This window comes from Solenopsis invicta, chromosome 15 (genome assembly GCF_016802725.1).
Source record: "Solenopsis invicta isolate M01_SB chromosome 15, UNIL_Sinv_3.0, whole genome shotgun sequence".
In the NCBI taxonomy this organism is placed as follows: domain Eukaryota; kingdom Metazoa; phylum Arthropoda; class Insecta; order Hymenoptera; family Formicidae; genus Solenopsis; species Solenopsis invicta.
In genome coordinates this window covers 5413649-5430095 of record NC_052678.1, presented here as the reverse complement: position 1 = coordinate 5430095, position 16447 = coordinate 5413649, and the positions used below count along the sequence as shown (strand labels likewise).

At 40.3% G+C, this 16447-nt stretch overlaps 3 protein-coding genes across 5 annotated transcripts in view; 2 read left to right on the top strand and 1 right to left on the bottom strand.

Moving 5' to 3' along the window:
• Window positions 1-16447, bottom strand: part of LOC105198843 (Krueppel-like factor 3) — a 356983-nt gene that overhangs the window by 7777 nt on the left and 332759 nt on the right. For all 3 annotated transcript variants that reach the window (XM_011165688.3, XM_039457953.1, XM_026138708.2), the window contains 2 exons: window positions 15870-16227; window positions 11383-11591 (listed from right to left, as the gene is read on the bottom strand). In XM_011165688.3, the coding sequence (XP_011163990.2) occupies window positions 11383-11591; window positions 15870-16227 (567 nt within the window). The remainder of the gene's footprint in view (window positions 1-11382; window positions 11592-15869; window positions 16228-16447) is intronic.
• On the top strand, window positions 596-2099 carry LOC113004666. The gene is made up of 2 exons (XM_026138709.2): window positions 596-884; window positions 1785-2099. The coding sequence occupies exons 1-2, from the start codon at window positions 800-802 to the stop codon at window positions 2018-2020; spliced, it is 321 nt and encodes a 106-aa protein (XP_025994494.2). The 5' UTR covers window positions 596-799; the 3' UTR covers window positions 2021-2099.
• On the top strand, window positions 2770-3310 carry LOC105198815. The gene is made up of 2 exons (XM_011165661.3): window positions 2770-2912; window positions 3012-3310. The coding sequence occupies exons 1-2, from the start codon at window positions 2831-2833 to the stop codon at window positions 3170-3172; spliced, it is 243 nt and encodes an 80-aa protein (XP_011163963.1). The 5' UTR covers window positions 2770-2830; the 3' UTR covers window positions 3173-3310.

Here is a 16447-nt window from a genome sequence, read left to right as displayed (position 1 = left end):
ACTTTACGACTAACTTAAATTAAGAAATCCTTTAATTACATTGAATATTGATCTGAATTCCTTTTATCATATATTCAATAAAACAATATATTTATCATATATTCAATAAAACAATATATATACTTGTATCGTATATATCAAATTTCTCATTGCATTTAATTTACCTCAATAGAAGAATTACACTCGAATTGAATTTTTTGTTACATATTAAAGTGCATTAGACAACCAGTGAATGTCGCGTTAAATACACCGTCTAGATGTGATCGTGATAATCACATCAATCGCTTTAATTCAAGGCGCACAAGTAAATATTTTTCTCCTTTTTACAAATTATTTTTAAATAATTTTTTGATGATGAGTACATGAAAATATTATCAAACTATTTTTCTTTCACAGTTGCACAATTAAGATGCGCACATGGTTTTTCCTATTTTAACGGTTTTTAAATAGTTACTAACGAAGCATTTCTACTAACATGCATACACGATAATCTGATATCACGCTATCGCATATACATGTACATGTTTTGTTATTTTTTTTAAATATTTTTTTTTTATTTTTTTTAATGTGCATCAGTTATTCAAGCATTAGTTGCTCGGCGCGATCCGTCTAATGCATGTGAGATAAAAAAAGAAATGTGATAAAAAATAAGCTCCAGATAAAGAAAATGTTATACACGAAATATGTGCAAGGGACCTATATATAAATTCCGTCGTGCATAGCTCTGTTAAAACGAATTTGACGTTTGAAGTAAAAACAAGTTTAACGAGGTGTTCGAGTCGTACAGAGTACCAAAGTTATGGCATTCAAAGTATTTTTGATACTTGTAATAGTCGGTTTGATCGCACCGACAATTTCAGTTCCGCAGGTGAAAAATGAAACACGTGAGTAATCAAAATTACTTGTGTTTGTAAATATTATTCATCAATCATTTCAGATTGTTGTGATCAAATGCAATATATAGTATATCTAGGAATAAATAGTTTCATTTTTATTTTATATTAGTAGTTCGACCGAAACAATTTTTTTTTTTATTTCAGCCAAAACCGAATTGTTATGTGTCAATTTCGACTGAAACTTTAACGGGAATTCGAGAAAAACTATATGTATAGGCTCGCATATTTATATATCGTGTACTCTACTTTCTTCATATATTTCAAACATCTTATAATTTAATTATTGAAACAAAAATTACACATATTATCATCATCATAGTATTATAATTCTAGTATTACAATATATTATACACTATCTATAATATTATTATTTCAATAACAATATTTTGAAACATAAAATAAGAATATATTCTAAAGTTTTTGAAAGTTTTTATTAATTATATTTGTAAAATAATTTGAAAAATTTTTGTCATTCTTATTATCTCGCACTTCAACAATCGTGAAGGCTTATATTGAAGGAGTGGAGATAACTTGCTTGCAAGCATTCTATTATATGCCTTTATATGTTATATTAATATTGTGTTGTAATTTTAGTTTCTTACTCTTAACATTAATGAACCATTGTGAGTTGAATCAATTTGTCAATGTTATGAGTGACGTAGCGATGTATTACAATTTACGTAAAATGATTACTCTCTCTGCAAGAAGTGCAAAAGATTTATTGATTATTCATTTCACGATACATAAGTGGAGTACACGAAAATACGAATGTTTAGCTCTTGTATTCTTTGGCATTGTAAATTATAAACTTGATCAGTTTCTTGATTGTCGCCAAAATTCTTTTACAATTTTGGCCGAAACTGAAATCTAATCGAATTCAATTTTTAGCCGTAATTAATCCTTGGATCGAACTATCTCTTCTTCGAAGGGGTTACACACATTCGTTGGCATGCCGACCGGGCGAGATACGCCCTCGCTTTACTACAAAGACACATCACTGCAAATACTGTTTCTGTCTAGAGCAAGGCCGTACCATTTTTTGCCCCGGGGAATTGTGTACATATACACGTAATATACATGACGTAGCGACCAAATCTCTGCAACCTTTACTCTTACAAATATAAATGTAACTGCACCAGAGCATATTCGCCCACGTATTTAATTGCGTGTTATGTAAACATGTTATGGGGTATGAAACGATTAATTAATAAATAAGAAAAACATCAAGTTATATCAATACAATTTTTTCAATGTAATATCAATTTTTCAAATGTAATATAATAGCAATATAATATCAATATAATATCAGTGTAATTTTTTTTAATCCTGTAATCTTGACATGCCAAATTCATTTAACATAAAATTTAATATAAAATGCGCTTTATGACATCTAATTTAAAAGACTTAAATCATTAAATGTTTTGATTAAATTAAGGGTAAAAGATTCATCAATAAATAATGTATAAAAATTTGGAAACTCGATTCGTTTTGTATCAATTATGTATAAAAACTTTGGGTAACTTTTTGAGATTCCACGAAAACTAAATAGCTGTATCAGCTCAACGTGTATTTAAGCGATTAAATAATAATAAAGCATTGCACATACGTATGATAATATATAGCTGATATAGCGTTTTCTCGCGCGAGCACGTACATTGTTTCATTATTTACTAAACTGCGTTTTTTAAATCGTTTTTTTTTTTTATAAAATATGCATGAGTCATTGTCGTTTAGTGCGATTAATTTAATACGTGTGTGAGATAAAAAAAACAATACGAGTACCAGATAAAAAAAGTATCCCATCTAAATGTCATGATGGTCACGAACGAAATATATACAAGGGGCCCTATATAAAGGCTTCATCGGGCATGTCTGCGTTAAAAAGAATTCAATGTTCGAAGTAAAAACAAGTGCTCAACGAGGTATTCGAAGTTATGGCGTTTAAAGCGTTTGCGATATTTGTAATAGTCAGTTTGACAATCGTATCGACAGTTTCAGCTGGGCCATATCAATATTGTGAGTAACTGAAGTTATTTGTGCTTATAAATATTATTTATCAATCGTTTAAGATTGTTGTACTCGAGCGCAATAGATAATTTATCTGGGAATTAATAGTTTCGTTTAGAGGGCCATCATCAGTATGCATACCGGGCAGTTCATACTTTGACGGTTGTAATAATTGTTTCTGTCAAAACGATGCCCACACCGTTGGCTGCACTACGAACTGGTGCATGTATGCAGCAAAGATTCCGCCACCGGATGATTTCTGGCAATGAAACTGAACCAAAACTTGCTCGTTCACGCATTTAATTGGGTGTATTAATTAACATGTTATATGTTATGAAACGATTAATTAATATGTATTGTAAAACAACAATCACGAAGTTTAAATCAATATAATTCTTTCAATGTAATATATCAGTATAATTTTTTTAATCCCTTACATTTCAAATTTGTTTAATACAACCTGAAATGCGCCTTATGACGTACAATTTAAAAGACTTAAACCATTAAGTGTTTTGCTTAATAATAAACAAATTCGTCAATAAATAATGTATGAAAATTGAAAACTCTACTGGAATCGAATTTTAAAATATGTTAAATAAATCATTGAAATATCGTGCTTTACCATTCGACACGCGCTATACATGTGAGAAAAAGACAATATAAGCCATGAAAAGAAAACATAGTAAGAAAATATCCAAATGTTAGTCATGCACGAAATAAGGGTCCAAATATCTGATATAAAAGCCGTGAAGGTTTTATCAAAAATAATTAGACAACCCGAATAGGAACAAGAGTGCCAAAGCAAAATATATAATTATATAAGAATTAATAGTTTCGTTTTCGTCATTTAAAACCGTTTAAGCGACTGAGCTACGGAAAAATAGCTTTGAATAATTATAGGAAACAGAATGCCTATCGAATAGTATGTAATACTAACTTGAATTTCAACAAAACTCTCAACATGTATTCTTTCAATAAACGTTTTTTAGTTTCGACAGTCAATTTTATGCTAAAAATAAATCTGTTAACTATTGACAGTACTATTGACTTCGACTGTACAATCTATCCTCGTTATGCCGTGAAAAATGGATTATACACTGATCTCACGAAACAGGAAGGGACGAGGTCGAAAGACGGAGTGAGGAATCGCTCCAGATGTATTATGGATACGGCTCGATCGTAAAGCGATGACGTAATCGCCATCAAGTTCATCCGCTTCGTGCAGCGCGAGACGAAGACGGATCGGCGAATCGAACGTTACGATCAGGTGGCCGGTTCGCGATCCCATTAAATCTGCGGCCTGTTGAACTCGGTTAATAGCCCGCGGGGTCGAGCGACGGAGGCGACGACGTGCTCGTTTCCCTAGGTCCGATCTCGTGGAAACCGTCGCGGTTTGATCGATATATCTGCGCGTCCGTCCGCGAATATCCCCGCGCGTCTCGAGCGGGAAGCCTCTGCAGTCTAGCCGCAGGTCGTAAGTCACAGCGGGTCAAGACGAGGAGTGTTATTATCGCGAGGATCGGTCGGACGCGAGGAGGGATCGATGCTTAACCCTTAATTTGGTATTTGCCCTTGCAAATGGCCAGTGTTAACGCACGGCCGGAACAATTATCACGTCGCGGGGCGTGAGTCGCCGCCGAGTCGTGACTCCGCACTCCAATCGCGAAACGAGGCAGATTTAACGCGCATTTATTATTACGCATCAGGGACGATTAATCCTTATAAATCGGACGTTTTAATTATCGCAGCGCGCGAAGGGAGAAGATCGTTCGTGAGATCGTTTTAACGAGGAATCGCGCGCTTTCGGCATCCTTACGGTGACAATTGGCGCGTAGAGATGGAGCAGCCCGATACGCCGGGGAAAAGAGCCATTTCTTTTCTATGAAAAAGCGCGTTCTATCTTTCGCCGCGATTTATCCCATTGTGCTAACGCCTCGCATAATAGAGTAACGCGCATTCGCGTATCTCGCGGAAAATAGATTGCCGTCGTTTACAGCTGGCGTTCGCATTGTCCGTAACAACCGTGGTACCGCGGTTAGACGGTAGAAAGAAAACCAGTCATTCCGGAATATTAACGTCACTTTTTCGACGGTACCGCGCGGGTCTAATTACCGAATGGTAATTAACGAGGCAGGCCTGGAAGCCAGGGTAATTAGAGACGCGCGACTCAGGGGAACGGCGCGGCGGACCGTTTTCCCCGATCTCTCGATCCGCGCCGATTGGAAAGGATCGGAGCTTTAGCCGGGCGCCGATAATCGAAGTCTCTCTCTCTCTCTCTCTCTCTCTCTCGTTATCTCTCCGCGGTAGATCTAAATCGGCCGTCTTAAACGTCTCGACGCCCATCGGCGGGCGAATATTATTGCGCAACGCGTCGGGGATACGCGAAACGGCTAATGACGTTGTGAAGGAAGGTGCCCGCGCGCTCACAGTCGTTACGTAATCATGAGTAATTAGTTCATTTACGAGCCGCGCGCACGTAATATCGGCCGATGGGCAACGGACGCGAGGCGAGGGTCGCATTAGTTCTCCCCGTTATTAATGCATTTCGATCGCACTTTTTTTCGCGTGGCCCCGCGCGTTTATTGCGCCGTAGATTAACGTCGCGTTACCTACCCCCGCGCGTTCGTCCTCCCTTTCTTCTCCTCGGTACGTTACTTAATCGCGAGATTAGCCGATCGTCTCGCGGCACCGCTCTCACGGCGCGTGTGCATCCGTGCGCAGCGAGGCCTCGAGAGAGGGTAGATCGAATGAAACAAAAACAAAAGGAAGATGTAATTTAAGGAACAGGGAACAAGCTTTCGTACTCGAAAATCACATGCACTTGCATTAAGATTGCGTCTTCTACTTTATTTTCATTTTATTTTATACAAATATTACAGCCGTAAGATTTGCATCGTATTCTTACCTCTTGTACATTTTTAATGAAGCGATGCACCCATTAGACTCAATCTCACCGCAATATTTTTTTCATTATGCAAATGCATTGATTCATTTGTCACGCGTGCAAGATAATAGGCAGAGACAGTTTAATTATCGCATAATGATATCCCGCGTTCTTTGTTATACTTCAGGGTACAGAGAGGAGGTCATTAATCTCGAGACAAATCTGTCAGAGTCACGCAGAGCGCAACTTTTAAGACAGTACTGTATCATATAATGTAATACAAGCAACGTGTACAAACAAGATATTACCCAGCATATTAAGCACGTATTTCATATGAATCGCGTTATCTTCTTCGTGAAGGAAATTGAGCTATTTGTATGTCGTATTACATGTAATATTCGTCGTACCGTATTATGACATCATTGAGCACGTAAATTAGGAGCAGCTTATACATACAATACGTTTTGCGGAACCGCTGTTAACTATCGGTTAACGAAGCTGTACGCCTCGAGACATTTGCAGCACGAGGCATGTAATTATCACATCACAGCATGTGAGAAAGTTGCTAGGACGCATGGTTGAGCGACACGATGCGTGCTGGTAATGAGGAGCGAACTAACAGCTCTCTCGACTAGAACGCTAGAAAAAAAAAGGTGAAGCGTGTCGTTCGTAGATGCAACGTTCACGTGATGTCAGTTCGAGGCTGTAATGAGACACTGAGCGTCTCCTACGCACCTTGAAATTACATACACCTCGAATAATTCATCCCGCTTTTGGGCACGCAATTAAATTCGCTTTTCTCATAAACGAGACGCGCGAATTCTTTAATGTCATACAAATATTTATTTTTTTCAAAATAAGAATTATGAAAAATACAAAAAAAGTTACAATTGCATGTTATAATAAGTTCATTTATTTATTAGATTTATTTTTTTATTTAAAATAAAATCTCATTTTTTCTCTCTCTCTCTCCCTCTCTGAAACGATTGTGGATTTACTTCGTACATATCTCGAATTTTTCAATTATCAAGTCGTGCCATAAAGTCGAAAATTAGCCATATTGATACATTTAATAATAAGCGGAACACAGTTTGTCTAAAATAGAAATCTCTCTTAAATTCCTACAAATCAAGTCGAAGTATCGAGCATGAAAGTGAGTCCGGCTAAACACACCGCGGCCAAGATTGTGGGAAATTATTGGCAGAAAAGAGAGCAACGAGACGATTCGCAACGACCAACGAGAACAATGCGGACGAGCATGCTCGTCAGGAAATCGTTAACCCAGCGAAGGTAATCGCAGCCTTCGGCATTAGTGCATACGTACATTGTTAATAACAGGGTACTCGGAGGCACTACCACTCCGTGGAAGAGATCCACAGAACGGACTGCCTGCGATCATCGGCGTATCCTTCGATACACGGAACCGATCGGCCGACGTTGTCCGGCTTACGCCAAGGCTAATTCGCCTTAATTAATACACGAGGTCTCACCAAACCTCCTCCTGTCTATCAAAGGTCACGCCAGTCGGCTGACACCGAGCCTATATTCCGATAGTTACGCACAGTGATTCTCAGCCTTCGATCCTCTATCCTCTTCGATCAATCAAATCTTTTCGTTGTAACGTGTTATGAATTATTTGCATAATTACGAAACGACGTAATTTGATTATAGCGTGACGATAATTAGGAACGGGGTGGCTGTTAAGTAGAACGGAATTAATAAGAACGAACAGTAATGATGTGCCTCGATACGTAGCATTTTGATTATATTTTACAACGTAGCTGTAACAAGTCGACGCACAATTGATAAATAATGTATTACATAATAATTGAAAGAAACCGAATAAAATTTGCCTCTATTATAATTTATTATTTAAATTGTAAATGAAGTTTAGAAAATACTAGACAGAATGCGCTATTAGTATCTTCCTCAACGCAGAATTTGAGCGTGTTGCTCAAGCGTTTCCCACGCTTGCGCTAACAGCTTAGGATATATATATATAAAAAGTTAAATTGTAAATAAACTTAAATTTATGTCGCTCCCATTTAATTATGCCTCGTTAAAAATTCCTCCGAGTCAATCAAAATTCGTTGCGGAAAAGTCTGTAGCGTAGAAAATAACAATGTATTAAAAAAAAAGGCAGGCATTTCTTAACTCACGCGGAATCATCTTCAGCCGAGGGAAATGCGATAATTAGAGATACCCTGTAGATACACATGTTGCTATGCGATTTCTCACAAGTAGATAAGGAATTTTATGTGTACGCTAATGGGCGTAGGAAACATCTCTCACCATATAATCGTGCAAGGGCGATTTACCGTGCGCTCATAATGAGCTATGATTCTCTACCTGTAATGCAACTCTCGTTACACGCAACAGCGTGCGTCAGCTACGCTGCTATTCGTCGATATTAAAAGTAATATTAGGCTCTTATTATTCCGTTACGTCGTCAATGAGGCGCGTAATATGAACAACGTTCTGTTACGACTCTCACTGAAGTAATTAATATTGCTGATAGCACTTTGCTCTCCGGCCCGTTATTCCCGAAGAGTTCTACATAATTTGAAATCATAATTTATCTTGGAATCGCACAACGTGCCATGGCACGTGCGCGGATGTCTAATTGTCAAAACGCGCGTTTTGCATCGCGACAGTAGCGATTAAAGAAAAAATACACTTGCGATACAGTAACGCAAGACTCGTGAAATATCGTGAAATCGGCATATTCAGTGCGCGAAGTCTTCTGAAATCACGAGTCTTTGAGAACTAGGTCCATTATAGCTCGAATCGGGACAATTTTACGGTCGCTCCCGCAAGACTTCGCAACGACAGTCATGATCGCGCGATTTGCGAACGAGTTATGCCGCGAAATGGCAGAAATGACGGTAATCAATGAATTGGCATTTCCCACATCCAGACGGTGGTACCGGCGCGCCGGTATCCATCTCGGTAAGAATATCTCGACGGCCGCACGGCGCCGCGGTGTTAGAATGACGAATAGACGGCGCGATTCGCCGCTACAACGGCCGTTGCACGCTACTCGTTGAAACAATTATTAGTCGAAGTGAGGTGAATACGACATACACAACGGGGTCCGGATTGTATGTCAAGCAATGGCCTTTCGTTTACCGGCGACCGATCACCGCGCACCGAAGAGATTTCGTAAAACCGTCTACCATAATGGCATCCTAATGCGCGAAGCATGTACCGAGGTCTTCGCGAAGCAAGTTTCTCTTTGTGAAATTGGAGCAGCGGAAAGACGGCACTCGGAATTTTCGTGTGGGACGGTGAAAAAATAATGACTCCAAAACACAATTAGCGCTAAACGTGACCAATCTCTATCTCCACGTTGAAAAATAAAAAAGAATAAATAATATAAAATTGGAATAAAAAATATAAGAGTAAATTTTTTAAGACGGTTTCTGTGATAAACTATTAAACACAATCTTTACTAAATATTAAAATATAATTTTGTTAAAACAGGATTCACGGTATTCAGGATTAAAAAAAAAATCATTGTTTGCCTTGTTTCCAAATTTCTCAAAGATGTGCTTGATGTAAAATTATCGGAGATCGATCCGATATTGGAAAATGAAAGATCTTGGAGAGGGCTAGGGAGGTTTCCATGAGCGCGAGCGTCTTCGAGTTGAGCACCGCGATCGCGCCGCGTCTCGCTTGAACCATGGACCAGACAAAAGATCCTGGTTCTCACGACCACGCCCTCTCTCCTCGCCGCCTGTGCCCCTCGCCAGACGGCGGCGATGCCTTCACGAAGGTACCTATCCACCGGAAATTCCTGAAGCAACCACCGCCACCGCCGCCGCCGCCGCGCCACGCCACGTCGTGTATATGCACACGGTCAGGAACGGAACGGAACAGAACGCGCGGAACGGCGCGACCTCCTCCAAGTTCTCTCGTGACGCGGTAATAAATGGCCGGGGTTGTATGTATACGCGAGGGCGCCCGTATACACGAGAGCGGATAAAAATGCGAATCTTTTCTTCTCCCCCTCCCGCCCCCTTCTCTCCCTCTTCACCATCTCGCTGGACGGAGGCACCTTCTCGGCGCGACGTCGCGCGGAACGATATCGAATTTCCGCGAGGCTCCACGGTCGTGAATCCTAGCGTGCGAATGTCGGCGACCTCTGACCCCGGCGGACCGCGGATCACGCGCGCGAAAAGTCCTGGCGGAGGATAGCACGGCGCCACGCCGCGCCGATGTGTGCCTCTTATCTGTTTTGTATCCTGCAATATGCGGGAGAGAGCCACGGCGTTCCTGATATAAATCCGCGAAACCGTGTGACCGTGCGACTGGTGAGTAACGATTGTCCTCAACGATTCGATAAAAAGAAAAAAAAAAGAAAAATTAGGAGGTTCTTCTACAGTCGAACAAAATTCGCGCGAAGAATTGATTTTCAGAATTGCCTTTTTATAGTAATCGGACGGCAATTTCTCGAGGCCGTAACTCGTAAATCTCACGGCGTGCGGCTACCGCGAACGGTTACCGCATCCAATTCGAGCACCTCGTTCGAGAGGAAGCGCGGCAGCCTCGGTCTCGTAGACGCCAAAGGAATGCCCGATGACTAATGATTTGCCGTCGAGTACTTGACACAGCTGGGCGACAAGTCGTCAGCTACCGTACGATCAACTTAAACATCATTATTATCGGCACGCCAGAACTCACGGCGATATTCGGTGGGTGAGATTGCGAGCTTCTCGCGCCGATTTGACGTGGGAAGACGGAGATAATGATTCCCAATCTGCACGTAGCGAAGTTTCTTCCAGTGCGCGAGCAGAAGAGATTTCCACGTCCGCTCACTTCGAAAGCATCATATGCCGCATCGCTGAACGAGGTCCTAACTTGTATGTAATTGTACGCGGTAATGACGAGGAGGCGCACGCTGTCGCCGTCCCCCGCAATTAAACTCTTTCTCGTCAGCTTTTTTCCCCAAATGCTCGTTGATTGCAAGTGTCCCCGGTAGACCGACGTCTTGCTTTTACGTGTACGCTGGAATATTGTTGAAAACAATAGCGTAAACCGCGAGAGTACGCGAATGGAGAGAAGGTGCCGACGTTAAAATGACGAAGCGTGCGATCCAGCGATCGCTGACGCACGCATGTGAGTCACGATCGTACATACGTAGCGATCATCGAGAATGTAGCGCGTTTGTTTCTTTGAATCGATTGATTTATTTCATCTTGATTAGCTTTCCCAACTGAAGTTCCAATAGTTATTTATAGCTTTTTAATCGCGTACTGGGATGGAGAAATTTATTATACAACGACGCTACGTAATTTAACTGACTTTTTTTTCCATTTGCAACTTCAGTTTGCGTATTTGATACATCGACATCTTTCACCTGTGAATTTCTGATCGAAAGAAGATTCTCGTTACCTTCTAAATGCTCCAGTCGACTAACACTCGAGATAATAAAGATAAAAAGAGATGCGATCAAAAGAAATATACTTTGCTACTTTTAAAGAAATTGATGCGAAACTTAGGCGTATAATTTATTTGTAGACTCGCAAACACTGTCGGTTCCGTCAGATTGATATATAGAACGCCGTGTGCTCTCGCAATTAATGCCAAACTTACCGGTATGAGTCCTCTTGTGCGCCTTTAGGTGCGAGCTCTTCGTGTAGACCTTGTCGCAACCGGCGACGTCGCATCTGTGAACTTTGCGTCTCTTCAGCGCGTCACCGCAATCGCCGTCGACACCTAAATTGCCGCCGTTTCCGCCAACGCCGGCGTTTCCTCTACCGCCCAAACCGATACCCGCTGCTAGCGGACGTTTGTGGAACACGCTGTAATCACACAATTAAATCCACAGTTAAATAAAAATATGAAAATATTTCTCTCTCATGTCCTTAAAAAGTTACTCTGATAAAACTAAATCCGACATAGCACCTATTTTTTTGTTTCATTTATTTTAATTGAAATAGATCCTCTGTAAACAAATCTTGTAAAATCGATGTAAAGCATAATAGCTCAGCTACAACCATATCGGCATGCAGTTTATAGAACTGAAAAATATATTTAATAATTGATATGAAAATATTATATCACAATCCGTTTCGATCGAAAAATAGCATTCTTATTTTTTGTTCTTACGTATATTTTTCTAATCTATTATTCTTGTTTTTATATTATTCACATCAGTCTAATAATCAATTTATTAATATATAATAATTAAATATCCGCAAATTTAGAAAATGAAATGAAATAAATTGAATAAAATAAAATGAATAAAATTGAATAATAATAATAATGAATAAATTGAATGAAAACAATAAATTAAGTGGTTTCTCAACGATATTTTGATTATAATTTATTTTTATATTTTCTGGGATCTTTCCCTTCTGGAAATTTTTCAACAAATGGCGTTGTATTAGCCTTTTTCCTCGTACGAGCTAAAAGCTCACATTGTGACTAGTTTTTGATGGTTATGAAAGGCAGATGAATTCGATCGAAATGAAACGACCGGGGGAGATACGAAGTAATCTAGAAAAAATCAAACGCGATTCATAAAACGGTGTAACGCAACATGCCGCGAATTATGAAAGGATTGGTCCTCGGAATCACGTGCCTTTTTTGCGCCCGATTGCCGCCTGACGCTCGTAACTGTACACTATACATCCGAGATGACGTTGATTACGATGAGGAAACGTGCGACAAAAAATTCGCCGTTCCAGCACCAGTCGTTACCGATATCAATTCCTATATGGACGAGACGTCTTCATCGATCGTTTTGCGCCGCGTCTAGACTCGATTGCGCGACAGATGATCTCTCACTCCTGCTTTTTGTTAAGTACATTGCCGTCGACTGTAGTTATCTTTTATATATACAGTATTTGCAAAATTATGAATTCATTCTATAACTTAATGACATAATTTTCAGATTAAAATACGATACTTTTCTGTAGACATTTGTCTAACATCTCCGTCAGCATAAATTCATAAAAGAATGAGTTAAAAATACGTATAAAAGGATCTTAAGTTCACACCAAATAATTAAAAATAAAAGTTCACAGAGAAACATTTAAGATTACAATTTTTTTTTTTTTTTTTTTTATTTGATAACTCATCACAGAGCGTAAAATTGTTCTGGAAGTCTAAGTCAACGTGACTTGGGTTTCTCTTTACTTAATTCAAATCAATGTAAATTATTTTCCCAGATAACGTATTGCTTTTTCATTTAGATGAGTGTGCCGATTTCCGACGGGCCGTTATTTGTAATACGGAGTTTTCGAGTCGGAGTGCCTTTCTCGGGAGGTATTCGAAAAACCGAGCGATTCGTCGAGAGCGCCGATCGAATGGCACCGGACCGATCGATGGAAACAAGAAAGGCGTATCGGACCGGCTCGATCAATCTCAACTTGACGCACTGAATTCTGGTAGGACTTGTTTTTCCACGAAACTCGTACGTGGCAACAATATAGATAGGCTCGTGTTTTTTTAGGGTGTACCGTATTAGTACCGGTCAATTTGGCGCAGCGCAAGATATCACCCTCAAATCGTTTATGAAGAAAAACAAACCGGGTAGACACCGATGAGAAACGTAATCTAGAAGAGTTTACCCAAGTGTCTAAAATTTCGAAAGCTTTCGAGCGATCACAATGAATTTGGCACTTTGATTTATTCAGCACTGTCAAAATGTTCTATACGCTTTTCACACTGATCCCATTTTATTATTATAGTAATTTTGTTATCAAAGCAATGACTCGCTGACATGAAGTTGGTTTACATAAATTCATCGAGGCAATAAATTACAGAGCGATACCGATCTGCGACGTGCGATCCGGGCCGCGATCGAGATTTCGAGGGGTTTTAAGCTGACTCGATAAAACGGCGTCGGTACCACTGACGCGTTTCTTGGCCGCGCCGTATTTCATCGCAGCTATGTGAGGGCTCTCCCCGTACCATTCGCGCTATAAACTAGAACGGCGTGTTGCGCGAACTGACATAAATCCGTTTCCAGTCGCGATAATCCGGCTCGCGTCTACCTCAATCCGCCCCTCACAGAAAGTATCAGCCGTGTGTCTTTGTTCATTCGTGTCTCTCTCTATGTCGACACATAAACGCCATGGAAAATTAATTATTCGCTGTACTTCAATATGAACTAACAACTGTATATTGCCTCCTAACATACTTTTCTAACGATCCTGCTGTACACGTCACAGTCCGTTAACCCTCGCGCTAGCGATGAGAAGACCGCACGTTCGCGAGCCACGTGACAGAAACGCATTACAATGCATTTTACACGAAAAACTAGCAAGTAAAAACAAATATGTGCACAGTTGGAGTCTATAGACGGTTTTCCCTGCAAATGTCGAGTTAATAAAACCTCATTTATCAAAATGTGTGTGAAAGGAACACGGTAATGTGTTTAATTTACATGAAAGTTAAATTGTATAACTAAATTTGAATACAATCCAAAGCATAATATGATAGAATAATTAAAAGTACTAATTGGCTGGGCATCATAAATCCGACTATTTAATAAATAAGCAAAAGCTACTGAAAGATATTTCTCATAAAATGTATTATTTTTCGATTAATTTTGAAGAATCAAATTTACCTTCATTATTTTAATTTAATGCAAAATGTAATCAGTTTATTCCACGGCTGTCTGCCTCCGAGCTAATTTTTCATTCCATTATGACAAACAGGTTAGAATACATATGTAAGATAAACAGAATAAATACGACGTTGCTTATCAAACGACCTAATATATTTTTTTTTTATGCAACAAGTTTGTTTTTCACACAGTGCACTGATATGCGGGTACTAAGACTCGTATTGTATGTACGCACCCGTTTGAAACGTGTGCTCGACATATGTGCAAAGAGATAGAGAGTTGTACACACAAAAGATAAGTCACACTTTACATCGAATGTGATTTGTAATTATTTTTTCGTCATGCGTAGATTTAAGAAACGATTAAATAAATTTCAAATTAAGAAGAGCCGTATAATTATTGGCTATCAAACGATCGCTAAATGTTTGAGAATTTATACTCGTAAATATAGAATTGAAATGAATTCTCGCGCGCGTTCATGCATTCTTTTAGGTAGCGATCGATTTCTCCAACGGACTAAAACTGATTGAAAGATCCGATTCAAGGATAATAGGGACCAAACGGAGAGCACCGTATAGATACTCGCTGATTTGCAAAGAGCGTATAATGGATCGGCGTCACGCTAATTGGGCGAAAGAAGCGAGTCGAAATTACTTAGGCGCGTGCTCGAAAGAAATCGTGACGGGACGTGTAAAATGAGGTTTGTTAGCGTGCGCCGGGTGTCACGAGATTACTATGTTTCCTAGTGTGTGTCAGGACACGGTTTCTATAATACGTTGGATGGATCGCGGGAGAGGCCCGGGCACAATGAAAACGACACAGTCGCGCGGGTGCGCGGCGGAGAGCAAATTAAACGAGATTTACAGCGGGCGCACGATCTCGTCCTATTAACCCTGGACGTGCTTATGCATTCGATGAAATACGGCTGTACGTAAGCATCGGCACCGGTGAATGAGTGCTCGCGATACCCTGCTGCTTTCGACCGCTTGTAAAGCGACAATAAAGTCGGCCCTTATATTCCGCGGCAAATACTGATAATAAATTCAAACGCACGCAATGTTTCTGCATCGTCGCTGGGGGTTACTCCGTCTACATAGAACATTCCGAAAAGTTTAAATGTTACGCCGGACGATAGACAATCAATTAAACAACATTTTTTTTTATCTGTAGATTATACACGTGCGAATTCTTGTTGTTGAGAGAAGACCGCGTTAGATGATCTACGATTCGCGAGAGAGAATTTCATCGATTAGAATTACCATCGAGACCGGCGGGACATTAAATTACTCTTGCATTATCCATCCACAATGCAGACTTGTTTAGCATGTGCATCGTGTTGCGCCGGCGGCAATATCAATTATCAATTAATCATTAACTTTTATCACACGCTCGTCTTAATCACGCTACCCAGTCTTTAACTTTAACGCTGTTCCCTCGTCGTCTTTACGCAACCCAGACACGCCTGTCTAAGTGGGGGACGCAACAGGTGAATAATAATACTTACAGAGAAGCGTCCTTTATCCTCTGCAGGGCGAGAAGGGCCGCGGAAGGGGAGATGAAGGAGGAGAGATCGGGTGGCTCCATCATGCAGACCGACACGTCTCTCTCCCGATCTCTCTCCCGGTCCCTCTCCCTATCCCTCTCCCTTTGTCTCTCCCTGTCACGTTCCCGTTCCCTTTCTCGATCCCGCACCTCCCGCTCCCTGATCGCGGGCTCTCGTTCCTGCTGACGTTCCCTCTCGTTCTCGCCGCTCCTCTCTCGCACCCTCTCGCGCTCGCGCTCCCGGTTTCTCTCCCGGCTTCGATCACGATCGTGATCTCTGTCCCACGCCGCTTCGCCCAACGTTGGCAAGGATGGGGACGCTGCAAAAGAGAAACACATTTCCTCCATTTATTCCTGCTTGCTTGTCTAACGTTAGAAAAATACCAGTAATAATAACAATGATAAGTTGATTGCGTACACATACAAGATTGCTTTATGATAAATATCGGATAATTATAAAGAGCATGAATAAAAAAAGATGTACACGCAGAAGGTGAGGCACCTAGCAGAGTTGCTGTTACGATGCATATCTGTTAATAA